The 12690-nt window shown below is 30.7% G+C and overlaps 2 protein-coding genes across 2 annotated transcripts; one reads left to right on the forward strand and one right to left on the reverse strand.

The window, feature by feature from the left end:
- Positions 1 to 2428: 2428 nt before the first annotated feature.
- Positions 2429 to 7555, forward strand: HELRODRAFT_109972 (hypothetical protein). The gene is made up of 9 exons (XM_009014757.1): positions 2429 to 2522; positions 2766 to 2926; positions 3659 to 3804; positions 4769 to 4881; positions 5280 to 5380; positions 5672 to 5726; positions 5977 to 6066; positions 6203 to 6596; positions 6626 to 7555. The coding sequence occupies exons 1-8, from the start codon at positions 2510 to 2512 to the stop codon at positions 6376 to 6378; spliced, it is 855 nt and encodes a 284-aa protein (XP_009013005.1). The 5' UTR covers positions 2429 to 2509; the 3' UTR covers positions 6379 to 6596; positions 6626 to 7555.
- A 1670-nt stretch (positions 7556 to 9225) lies between these two features.
- Positions 9226 to 10814, reverse strand: HELRODRAFT_168913 (hypothetical protein; the record flags this gene model as incomplete). Its single annotated transcript, XM_009014758.1, has 6 exons — positions 9226 to 9345; positions 9491 to 9670; positions 9756 to 9858; positions 9990 to 10116; positions 10341 to 10392; positions 10731 to 10814. The coding sequence occupies 6 exons, from the start codon at positions 10812 to 10814 to the stop codon at positions 9226 to 9228; spliced, it is 666 nt and encodes a 221-aa protein (XP_009013006.1).
- Between the last annotated feature and the right edge of the window lie 1876 nt (positions 10815 to 12690).

Genomic DNA, 12690 nt, shown 5'->3' on the forward strand with positions numbered 1-12690 from the left:
GTATCGCAGTGTTAAATAAAAAAATTTAACAATTCTTTTTTGATGAGTTTTTTAAATGTCAAGGTTCCTCACTTTTGTTATGTTTTTAAGTTCTTGACATGTTTATGGGTTCTATGGTGTTTGTATATGCTTCAGCATGTAAGTATAAGTAATGTAAGAAGGTAAGAGATCACAAACTCGTTGAAAAAGTATAATTATTGCGTTACTAAAATTTTTGTCATCACTTTTGTTATTAATTTCATTACACTCACCGTCAGTTTTTAAAATCGTGATTAACACGTAAGTACTGATTTGAAACAAATGCCAAAATCAGCTATTGAGAATTGGTTCTAAATTAAAATCAAAAATAACAATTAATTAAAAAAAAATTTAAATCATTTCAATTCAAATTTTGTCCAACACTTGATAGGGGATAAGGACCCATGGCTTGAGCCCATTTACTTTTTTGTTTTGAAATTTTTACTGTAAGAATTGAACTGTAGACAATTATCTCGGTAAGGGTCAGGAGTGATTTTTATTTATTTCATTAAACAAGCTCAATGAACTAATATAAGTGATTAGAAAATAAACCTGTACAATTAGTTTGTTACTATCTGTTAGCAAGCTGGCAGTCAAATAAGAAATCTCACCTCGATATCAAAACGCGTTTTTATGAATTGGCGACGAAAAGTAAACTTATGTTTTGAATCCTTCAAGGTATTTATTTTAAGTAGCAACCGGAGTTGATGAGTAATGTGAAAAACGATTAGTGACGAAAGGTAAGTGAAGTTAGTTGTGGCAGTTGATTATCGTTTGAGTTTTGCAAAATGAGTTTGTTAAATTACATTTTTGGATGTTCACGAACTTGAAAGGTTTTTCATTCTATAATAATAAATACACAACCAACAAACTTTCAATTAAGAAACTAAATTTTCCACAACCAATACAACACAACCAATTCTATGGATCTGAAGAAATATTGTTATAAATAAGTTTTATTGGAAATTATATTATTAATACTCGTAATAACTTGTACTATAATATAGTAACTAATAAATTATATTATACATTACATATTACAGTTGCTATTAATATTGAATGACATAAAAATTATAAAATCATAATATAAGAAAAAGATGGATAATCCACGATTTTAAGCCTGTTATATTATATATTGCAATATAATATGAATAGTACAATGGCTTTTTGACAAATTGTTGATCACTAGATCATCGCGATGCCGATTGATCAAAAAGATGAGATTAGATCATAATTTATTTTATTAAATAATAAAATTGAAATAATTTAAAATGCCAGTATAGTGACTTACTTGTTCTTCAGACTGATATTTAATTTATTTATTAAACTTTGGGTGAATAAAATATTTTTAAAATGTAATTTTTGAATTTCAATTAAAAATAGTTTTATTGAAATTGCATCTATTTTTATTGAACAGAATCTAGAATTTTTAAGAAAAGGTTGCCACAAAAATTTGGATTCCAGTTTCAAATTTTTTGTAAAAAAAAAAGAAAATTTTATAATAAACTGTCCAAGCTATGTCATCTAAGGGTGGTCGGAGAGCTCAAACAAATCGATTCGAAGAAATTCCACTAAAAGAAAGATATGAAAGGGTTGGCTGTGACTCGATTTTTCTAATTTATTTTAAAAATTAAATTACTATTTGTTATTTATTAATTTTAATATCTAATTAATTATATGAAATATTTATTTAATATTTTATTTTAAATAATATTTCATAGTTCATCGTCTTTTGAAGTTGTTTTTTATTTTGTACTTAAGTATGAATCATACAACTCCATAATGGACTTCTGGTCTGTGTTTTTGAAATAAATAAATAATTTTTTTAAATTTTTTTTTCATTAATTAAAACTAATTAAATATAATTGGTAAAAATTTTCCTCCAGGTCTATAGACCCCTCTTTGATCAAGTTTGTTTGAACTTTTTTCTATTCACTTCTATAATTTTCTTACTTTGTCTGGGTTTGTGTTTGTAAGTCTTTCTGTCTGTCTGTCAGCCAGTTTATCAATCTGTCTGTTTAGTCATAAAAAAATACATCAAAAACAAATTAAAAATGTCATCTATTACATAAACATTGATTTAATTTTATGACAATAATCTTATATACATACGCACACACACACACACACACACACACACACACACACACATATATATATATATATATACATATTATACAAATTAGTTTTAATAATAATATAACAATATTACAAATATCAGTTATAGCAATGAAATTATTAAAAATGATAAAAACAGTAATTAATTGATCACTTTATTAAACTATAATTAATTAATAAGTTAATTAATCAGTTAATTAAAATAAATGAAATAACATGATTTTAGTTTGAGGAGAGTGGGGGAATCCCGATAGGAGTGCTGGAGTCGACTTTGCAGGATTTCGGGGATCAGGAACTTTCGAAGGCTGACATCAGACGGCTGTTGAAGCAGGCCGATCTCAATAGAGATAAAGTCCTGAGTTATGAAGAATTCATGCGTGTCGTCAGTATTTGGATCTTTTGACTTTTTTTTTGGACCTATTATTATTATTATTATTATTATTATTATTATTATTAGTGTTGTTAATGTTTTTTCTGTTACTGTTGCTTTTTGTAATTGTTGTTGTTATCATTTTTTCGTTATTTATTTTTTGCAAAAATGGCCCGTTGTTTTTAATTTGAAATTTTTAAAAATGACTCTGACGAGGTTTTTTCCCACCTTTTCCATTAGATGGAATCGTTGGAGAGAGGCAAAGAACTGACAAATTTTCAGCGACTGTTAAGGACTGCTGTTAGTTCTGTGGTGCCGAGCAAGCAACTTCCGACCGGGGAAACGTACGTGGATCATTACTTCCAGTACTACAGCTGCTGTCCACCACCCCTCTTTATGATCACTGTCTCTATTATTGAGGTGTGGTTTCATTGGTTGGTTGGCTGATTGTCTGGCTGGTTGGCAGGTCGATTGTCTGGTTGGTTGAAAGTCTGATTGGCTGGTTGATTGGTCAGCTGGTTGTTTGATTGATTGGTGGTTGGTTGATTGGCTGGCAGGTTAGTTGTTTGATTGGTTGGTTAGTTAATTAAATGGATGGTTGTTTGGCTGGCGTATTGATTGGTTAGTTGTTTGATTGATTGGTTGCTTTATTGGCTGGTTGGTTGGCTGGATGATTGATTGGTTAGCCAGCTAGTTAGTTAGCTGGTTGTTTAGTTGATTATTTGTTTGGCAGTATGATTATAATAGTTTATTTGAGGACTAGGAATGACACACAATACACCATAAGATCAGCATGTTCTTTTGAAAACTCCGTCAGATATCATAACTCCTGCATATCACTTAAAGTCAAACAATTCCAGAATATTATGATACCTACTACATATCCTGATATCATGATACCCGCATACCACACACGATACCTAATATTTGCAATATTTGAACGATACATATTATGATATACTATACATATGTAAATAATTATACTCGTACATACATATTATGATATCTACTACATATCCATGATATCATAATATTTGAACGACACATATTACGATACCTACTACACATCAAGATACCTGCAAGGTACATACCACACACGATACCCAAATACCAACCCAAATACCAACCGCACACTGTACCCAACTACCTCAGCTGGTGATCTTCATAGTGTATGCAAAGATTCAGAAGACGGAGACGTCGTGGACGACGGGCGCGCCCCTCTACAGCCCCCTCACGTACAACCCTTTTAGAAGGTACGAGGCCTGGAGATTCATCTCCTACATGTTCATCCATGACGGGTTCGTTCTTCGGCTCTCGTGCTGGGATGATGTGGATAATTTGATTGAATTTGAGTAATTCGTTTAGAAAAAGCGCTATATAAATGTTCATATAATAATATTAATAATAATAAAAAAATGGATATGGATTCGTGTTTTTTTTAATATTTCGTTACGTCTCTTCCACTTTGTCTTGTTCTTTAATGTTGGTTTCTCTTTTTACCATTTTTTTTTTAAGTTTTGGATTCAGTTTTTATAACTTTTTTCTTCTTTTTTTCACATTTCACTGTTTTTCTCCGTTTTGTTTTCTGTTTCTTTTGGTTTATTGTTAATTTTTCTTCCTACAATTTTCCTTAGCAGTTTTTTTATAGACATTTTTTGGTGTGAGTGCGTTCCTTCGTTGTACAAACGCCAGGAGAGTTTATGCTGCAGCAAGGCTATGTTGGTTCATATCCTGATCATAGTCATGATATGAACGCTGATGATGATGATGACGACAAAGATGATGTTATGAACGCTGATGATGATGATGATGATGACAACGAAGATGATGATGATAAGGATGATGACGACGACCAAGATGATGATAAGGTTGATGATAAATGACTGTTTGCTTTAGTATAAACTCATTTCATTTTTTTTTGTTATAAAATTTCATGTGTGTTTGACTCTGTGGTTAATAACTACAGACAGGCGTTTAAGGCTATTGTTACTTGATATACAGAAACATTGTATAATATAGTTTCTTTCATCAGTAAACTGTTGATTTTCAACCAACCACATAAGCATTCATTAAAAGTTTTCTGCGACATGAATTCTTCATTGCTTTTAACGTTTGGTTTATTCATTGTATGTCTTGTATCTAGTAAAAAAAACTCCTCCGTTATCTTGTATATAGCGTAATAACTCGTGTACGCACACATTCAACTGTACACACACATAGGTATACACGTACACAAACGTACACACACACACACGTATACAGCATCATGCACATCCTCTCTAACTTGATCTTCCAGCTGATTATTGGACTTCCCCTCGAACTCTTTCACAAATTCTGGCGGGTTGGTATTGTCTACGTGCTCGGAGTTATTGCTGGTTTGTTTGTTCTTTTGTTTGTTTGTTCTTTTGTTCGTCTGTTCGTTCGTTTGTTTGTTGTTAATGCCTAAATCTAATGTTATATTTTAAAACTGTTAATGTCACAATGTTGTAAAGTTATATTTCGATGCTATATTTTTGCTACGTTAATGTTGTAATGTCATAAGAAAAATGTAATATATCTGTTATGCCGTTAATGTCACGACAGTGTACTGTCATTGTTACTGTGATGCTATATCTTTGTAATGTTTTTGTTATAATAAATATAAGATGGATGGATGGATGAATGGATGGATGGATGAATAGATAGATAGATAGATAGATAGATAGATAGATAGATAGATAGATAGATAGATAGATAGATAGCATGTTACATGTACATTGTCACCTCCATCTAGGTTCGTTGGCCACATCAATATTTGACAACAAGACTTACCTGGTGGGAGCTAGTGGAGGATGTTATGCGCTCATCGGCGCTCATTTCGCTACTATTATCATGGTCGGTTGGTTGTGATGAAGATGGTGATGGTGATGATGATGTTGGTTTTGATGATGATGATGGTGATGCTGATGTTGGTCTTGATGATGATGATGGTGATGATGATAGTGATAATGTTGGTCTCTATGATGATGACTGGATGATGATGATGATGATCTCGATGATGATGATGATGATAGTCTCTGTGATTATGATGGTGATGATGATAATGATGGTAAATTAATGTTAATGTACATCAATTTATGTTAATTTATGTAAATCAATGTTAATTCATGCAAATCGACTCACCAGAATTGGAAAAACATGACGCACGACTGGATGTCTGGCCCTTTAAAATTTATTTTCAGTGCTCCAATCCAGCTACTGTTTTGGTCCATTTATGGTTAGTTGGCCCTACACATGCAAATAAATTATGATGATTAATGTTAATGTATTCCTAGCAACAATAATAATAACGATGATATTATATTTAATTAAAAACCACAAGTACATATTGAATCGTTGAACAGTGGTATGAACTACTTTTAATTAAACCACATTGAAAATATTTGTTGGAATTAAATTTATTTCTCGTCTCGAAACGTCGAACCTGCCAGCTTCGGTGGACATCGGTGTGGCCATCTGGTCCCGTTACAACAATCCAAACAGAGTGGCCTATGCCGCACACTTTGCCGGATTGGCCGCAGGTTCTTTTTCATGAGTTTACCTTAAAAGGAATTCAATATAATATAATAATTATTACTTATTATTATTAAAATAAAATATAATAAAAAAATTAAATTGAATAAATTTAGTGCAAGACCCCTTTCTTAAATTTGACAGGCGTCCTGATCGGAGTGCCCGTCTTGAGGAACATTGAGGTACTGCGCTGGGAGAAAATTTTGTTCTGGGTCTGCCTGGCTCTCTACCTCTTGCTCGTCCTCTTTTCTATCTGCTGGAATGGCTTCTACCCTGATTTCCCGCCCACTGATTGGCGGCCCTGCTGTCCAGGGGCGTAGCCGGCAAGAATTATTTAGGTCACTGACATAGTTAAAGAAATAGGTCATCGACCTGGTTTCAATATATAATAGGTCACCGGTCAGATTTAATTAGGTAGGTTATCGATCTGGTTGTAATAAATTGTGTCACTGATCCGGTTTAATTAATTAAGTAAGAGCATCGGCCTGGTTTCATTAAACGGTCTAGTTTAATTAAATAGGTTGTTGCTCTGGTTTAAATGATATATATATATATATATATATATATATATATATATATATATATATATATATATATATATATGGCATCGTAGCTAAAACGATTCAGAGTTTTTTTTTATTTAATAATTTCCACATTTTTCAGTGTTTTCGTTTTAAATCCAGTTTTTTCATTTAATTTATATATATTATAGCTATTAACATTTTTTAATACTTGATGATTCGTTATAATTCTGTCTTTTGATCTATGCCTTTGGTGTATTGCTGATTACACACACGCACGCCCACACACACATACACACACACATATATATATATATATATAATTTTAAAAATTAATTATTTTCATATTTTTAAATCATGGACTTTGTAACGTTATGCAAACTTTAAAATTATACGTAAACTATCTTGCACAATTTGCTATGAACAAAATTATTCATCTCTATGTATGTGTGTGTATGTATGTATGTGTGTGTGTTTGTGTCTATATTGGTATATACGTATGTATTTATGTCTAATTGTGCATTCGTGCCATCTTTCAATCAATCAGGGCAAGTTTCCACCATCATATACAAAACAATCTCATCATGAATTTAATAATTTCATTAATTAATTGACTGACTGATTGATTTTCATTAAGAGTAAGAGTTATTTTTTGTCTATGTGGAGTTTTTTTTACTGTTTTAATTATTATTAATTTAATCATCTTTTTCTTCTAAATTGAATTATTCAATTTTTGTTGTTGAATAATGGTCAGTTAACTTGCCAATTATATTTAATATAGTTTATATATATATGTATATATATATATATAGAGAGAGAGAGAGAGAGAGAGAGGGGGGGGGGGGGAGAATAATCTAATTATTAACATTATTAATTTTGTATTAATTAATTAATTAATGCCAGGACCAGGCGTCTTAGCCACTACAACATCCATCTCATTTTAAAATTAACAGTTTATTAAAATATTACATCCGTTAATTTATTTGTTCTTAAATAATTTTTTGCATTCAATTTAACAATTTTCTTCCGTTTGAGTATGTATGTAGTATACTAATTCATTCTTAGAACAGCTAACATCCTAACAATATGGCAAAGAACACCTCAGTTACTTGTCACATGCGCCATATAAACCATTCATGTTATTATTATTCTTATTAATTAGTGTTATTATTATTAATGTTTTTTATTATTATTAATGTTGTTTATCATTATTTTTATCGTTATTTCTAATCAAACCGTTTAGTGAGCGTTTTTCAAGTTGATTAGGTATTCCAGGCTTATTATTTCTTCTGTCGATCATGTTATTTTTTGGATTCATGTAATGAAATATAATATATTTGTATATTTTTTTTTTTATAAAACGACGTTTGTTTAATGTGATTTTCTCTTCATGTAATGTACTTTAAATGAATGGCTATTTAACTCTGTATAAAACTCTTAAATATATTTAGTTAATGACGCGTGTCAGATATATATAAATAATTTGTATACATGCACGTTCTACTTATGGGAATAATCTGTACACGTATACACACACACACACACAGAGAGAGAGAGAGAGAAAGAGAGAGAGAGGATATAGGGTGACACAAACACACCTATACATCATCTGGTTGTTTTTTTATATAGTTGCTCATCCTTTTTTTTGTTTCAGTTTAAACGTTGTTTGAAAATTGAAATTTTGTTCTCAAATTACGTCTTCTATATAACTTCTTGTTTTGGTTTTTAATTATTCAAAAAAAATTGTTATACTTTTTTCATCGTGCAGTTGAAATATTTACTTCTCTAATCGTACGAAGCTGATTTGCCTACATAGAAAATAACATTATTGAATGTGCGATATAAACGCTGTACCTGTGTATCATCCTTACTTTTAACCTTGATAGCGGTGCCAGTTATAACTGCAGTCACCCCTTTCATTTCGCACTAATCCCTGCTAGCCATCATTCGATTTTGCAACAATGTGCGACACTTTTTCCCAATTCGAAATTATTTCGTTTGTTGACATTTATACATAAATGAACTTTCTGAATTTTCATTATAACCATAATTGTAAACTTTTTATTGACATCTCTATTTCTCATTTTAGATTATTATATTCTGTTGTAAACGATCGTCACGTACACAACATATACACGCACACAACACATACACGCACACCTATGCATCTCAAATATAATCGTTGATCGTCGCTTTCAAACATTTATTTCTCTTGACAATTTTATATATTTGGAGAAATTGATGGTTGGATTTTCATTTAAGCGTTTTCAATTAGTTTTAAATTCATTTGTGTTAAATATCGGAATCGGTCATTAACAAGTACTGTTTTCACCAGGCTGTTATTATTAATATTATGTCTGATATTTTAATTACCTACTCATACGTTCAGTTCGCTAATTGTTATGTTGATGACACAATCGCAAAAGCGAATTTTCCACAATGAAAACGAATGTATTTAACTACATTTTTAAAAATTCGTTTTACTCCATATTATTAATTTAAATTAAGTAAAAATTTTCTAGATAAAAACTAAAGAACAATATGTATAAACTAACAAAAAATTAGCAGCTATAATGAGAAGGAAGATCAACAAGCTGTGTTACTAAGTGGCAAGTTGTTATTTATTTCCAGCCAGACTAACGTCCATCACTTCATGCTAAGTACTTCTTTAACTTTGGTGACATATTCATGAGAATTCATGGGCTTTCTAATGTTATGAAAGTAGTCATTGTAGAAGTTCAATTTGGACTGGGTCTCTTTGAATTTCTGTAGCGTTGTTTAAAATATGCAACAAAAGCAATGACTCAAGGTTTTACCAAAGATACAATTAATTGACGAAAGTTATCTCATGCATTGAAGAGGTAAATTGGTGAAACGTAAATAAATCAAATAACAAAGGTTTATTTCAAACTTTTAACTCGGGATAGCTATCAAACGCAGCCTCTCCATAATAATCCCCAGCCATCAACACAACTTCCAGCAAACTGAGATCTGCAAGGGTCATTGTACTGCCGACCAAGTAACCGCTTGAACCATTCTCTTTCAAAACCTTGCAATAAGTTATTTTAAAATTGCAATCACTGTTCAACAACTGTAGTTGGTTGACGTGTAGTTATAATTATTTGTGATATACAAAATGTAAATGCCTTTTCATAGATGGCAAAGTACTTATCAACTGCAGGCTTGGCATGTTCTGCAACTTTTTCAAGTGCCACCATGAAACCGGCTCCCATAAACGATGCCAAAAAATCCCTCGAACCTTCATAATATTGATCAATCCTTTCAGAGAGAAAACAATGAATTAGGAATTTTTAAAATATAAAATAACGATGAATTAAGAATTTAGAAAAACGTAAAACAAATAAAGTAAAAGTTAAAACTGAATAGAGTATCACTATAGAAATGTTTACAAGGTTTTCTCTTTTTCATCCTTGCCATCTAATTTGTGAGTTCTAGCAAGATGTCTTACAATGGCATTTGTCTGAACTATCTTCACATTGTCAATCTCCAACAATGGAAGTTGTCCAAATAGAAGACCTGTTTATAATTTTTTCATATTTATTTTTATAAAAAAAATTTGATTAATTTAGATAAAAGTGAGATAATCTTCAAAAAAATATAAATTAATGACTTTGCCAGTAAATTCAAACTATACAAAAACTGAATCGAATTATAATAAGTTATAATTATCTATTAATATATAATAATTTGATAATAAAATAACTTTATTAAAAAAAATAGTAAAAGCAAATTCCAATAACTTGGTCTTAATTCCAGGAACTGCTCTTTGGATGACATGCAAGTTTCACTGTACTTTAGAGATGATTAATTAATCAAATATTATATTAAATTAGAATTGGTTATTTTATAATTTATTATCATTAAATTAATTAAATAGTATTTTCTGTAAAAGTATAATATAATTTATAATATAATATTAGTATAATATAATAATTCTGTTCACTGCTATGTCTCTGTCTTGATATGATTTGATTGTAATTATAATTAATTAATTATAAAATTGGAGTGACATCTGCTTCCTTACACGCAAAGATTTCGTTAGAATTGTCAGTGGCAGTGCCAATAAATGATAATTAACTGAATAATAAGAATGAATTCTAGTTTAACTAAATTTATTAGAAATTTCGGACCTTGACTCCGCAAGCAGTCAAAACCATTCTGATGAGTTCGGCCCGACCACGTCCATCAAAATAGAACAACTTTGCAGACGCCATTCTTTCTTCAATAAATTACTTTTAGATTGCAATTTCAACAGAAACACAATTTAAAAAAGGTGATTTTCACGAGAAATAATAGAAATAATTGCTAAATAACCCAAAGTCGCGATCTATGGACTCAAATAAATGACGTTGACGACAGTTAAGTAAGTAAGATGTTTCAATATAAGATCTTAAAATTTCATCTGACATGCATAACCTATTTCATTCTAAACACATATATATGCAAAAGTTAAATTATTAATATGTATTTTAAAAATATCATATTGTAAAGTTTATTCAGTTTTTTATTGTAGAGTTTTAATTTAGCTATAATAATCTGAAGTATGAAAAAACATGAAATTTTAGAATAGGAATTGAGCTATAAAGCTTGAATGTAACGTTGAATGTAAAATCATTCTTCATGCGCCATGGCTTGAACACCCACAATCCACAATACATATTATTAAGTTTCCTTCACAAAATGTAAAGAATGTGTGAACTTAATGCCGCTTTTGCTTTCATTAAGGTGTAAATATGAGAAAAATAGGATAGGTCTATCCCAGCCTAAAATTCCATGGCATATTAAGATTAAGACCACACCTGCTGCGCTGCTCTTAGCATCACCTGTCTAATGGCTACCCATGGAATTCCAAAGTCTAAATTCAAAATAAACTGATTTTTGCTATGTTAAACTTTTATCTCCATCAACATAGCTGTTTTTTCTGGTCCTTCACAAAAAAGTATAATTGCCTTAGCATAATCGTTTTTCCTAATTTCTCAAATTAGCACATTTATTTTGTAAACTTTGTTATTTGTGAAGTGAGCGACGGAAATTACACAGTGGATGGCATGGTGCTGTTGTGGAAAAGAGCTTGTTGCTGCTGTTGCTATGACTCGGTTCAAGACGCACGCATGCAATCCCTGGTGAGTGATGGGTTGATTTGCGATACTCACACACTTCTGTCTTGTTGTTGGTTGATCTAAACGATAATTAAGAGATAATTGCAAGCAAAAATAATACAATAAGCGCCTGGATGAAAACAGTAGCGAGTCGAATGTTTCCTGTAGGCACGATAGAAAATTTTATTCGGCATTTAATTAAAATTTATGTATTCTGTTATTGGTGATGGAAAATGAAAATGAAGTTTACCAAAAAAAAACTTAACACTGAAACTCACCACAGAAGCAAATTGTATTTTCGGCATAACAAAAAATATTTAAATGTTTTACGAAAAATATCGTAGGCACCCCCACCCCTCCCAATATGGAGGCCATCAACGACAGACACATTTTATGATCACGATGATGAATGACTTCAGCCGAGTTAAGTTAAGACCAGCCTAATGTTGTATTTGAATGCACGTACATTCATAATTTACTCATTTTTTTTTATGTCACACAATGCTCAATTCATATTTTTTAAAGTCTAACTTCATTGTACCGGAGCATTTAATATTTAGATCCATTCAGCGAAAATCGAAGTAATATATGATTGGCTTGAGTTTGGTATATAGTCTGGTAGCTCTGACAATAGTAAAATACGGCGTTCAAGTGTGTAAAAATTTTCTGATTAATTCTGAAAATGCATTTTGATTAAGATCGTAATTGTTCACATGTGTTATTCATTTCATTCAAGCAGTTTTTATAGATTTTTTCAGATTGATTATCAACGCCAATTTCAACCTGTGGGCAAAACTTTAGATAAAAATTTAGCGAAAATTAATTTAATATTTTGTGCTGTTATGTTTCGTTTAATTTTTCTTTTTGGTATAAATCTAAATAATTTTATAATGCCTTTAGAAAGATTAAACTGCTAAAGCCTATTATTATTTAATCAATTTATCAACGAAAACAATTTTATATTAAAAATAATTTCTACTGATACAATTTT

The sequence above is a fragment of the Helobdella robusta genome (assembly GCF_000326865.2).
Source record: "Helobdella robusta unplaced genomic scaffold HELROscaffold_14, whole genome shotgun sequence".
Classification (NCBI taxonomy): Eukaryota; Metazoa; Annelida; class Clitellata; order Rhynchobdellida; family Glossiphoniidae; genus Helobdella; species Helobdella robusta.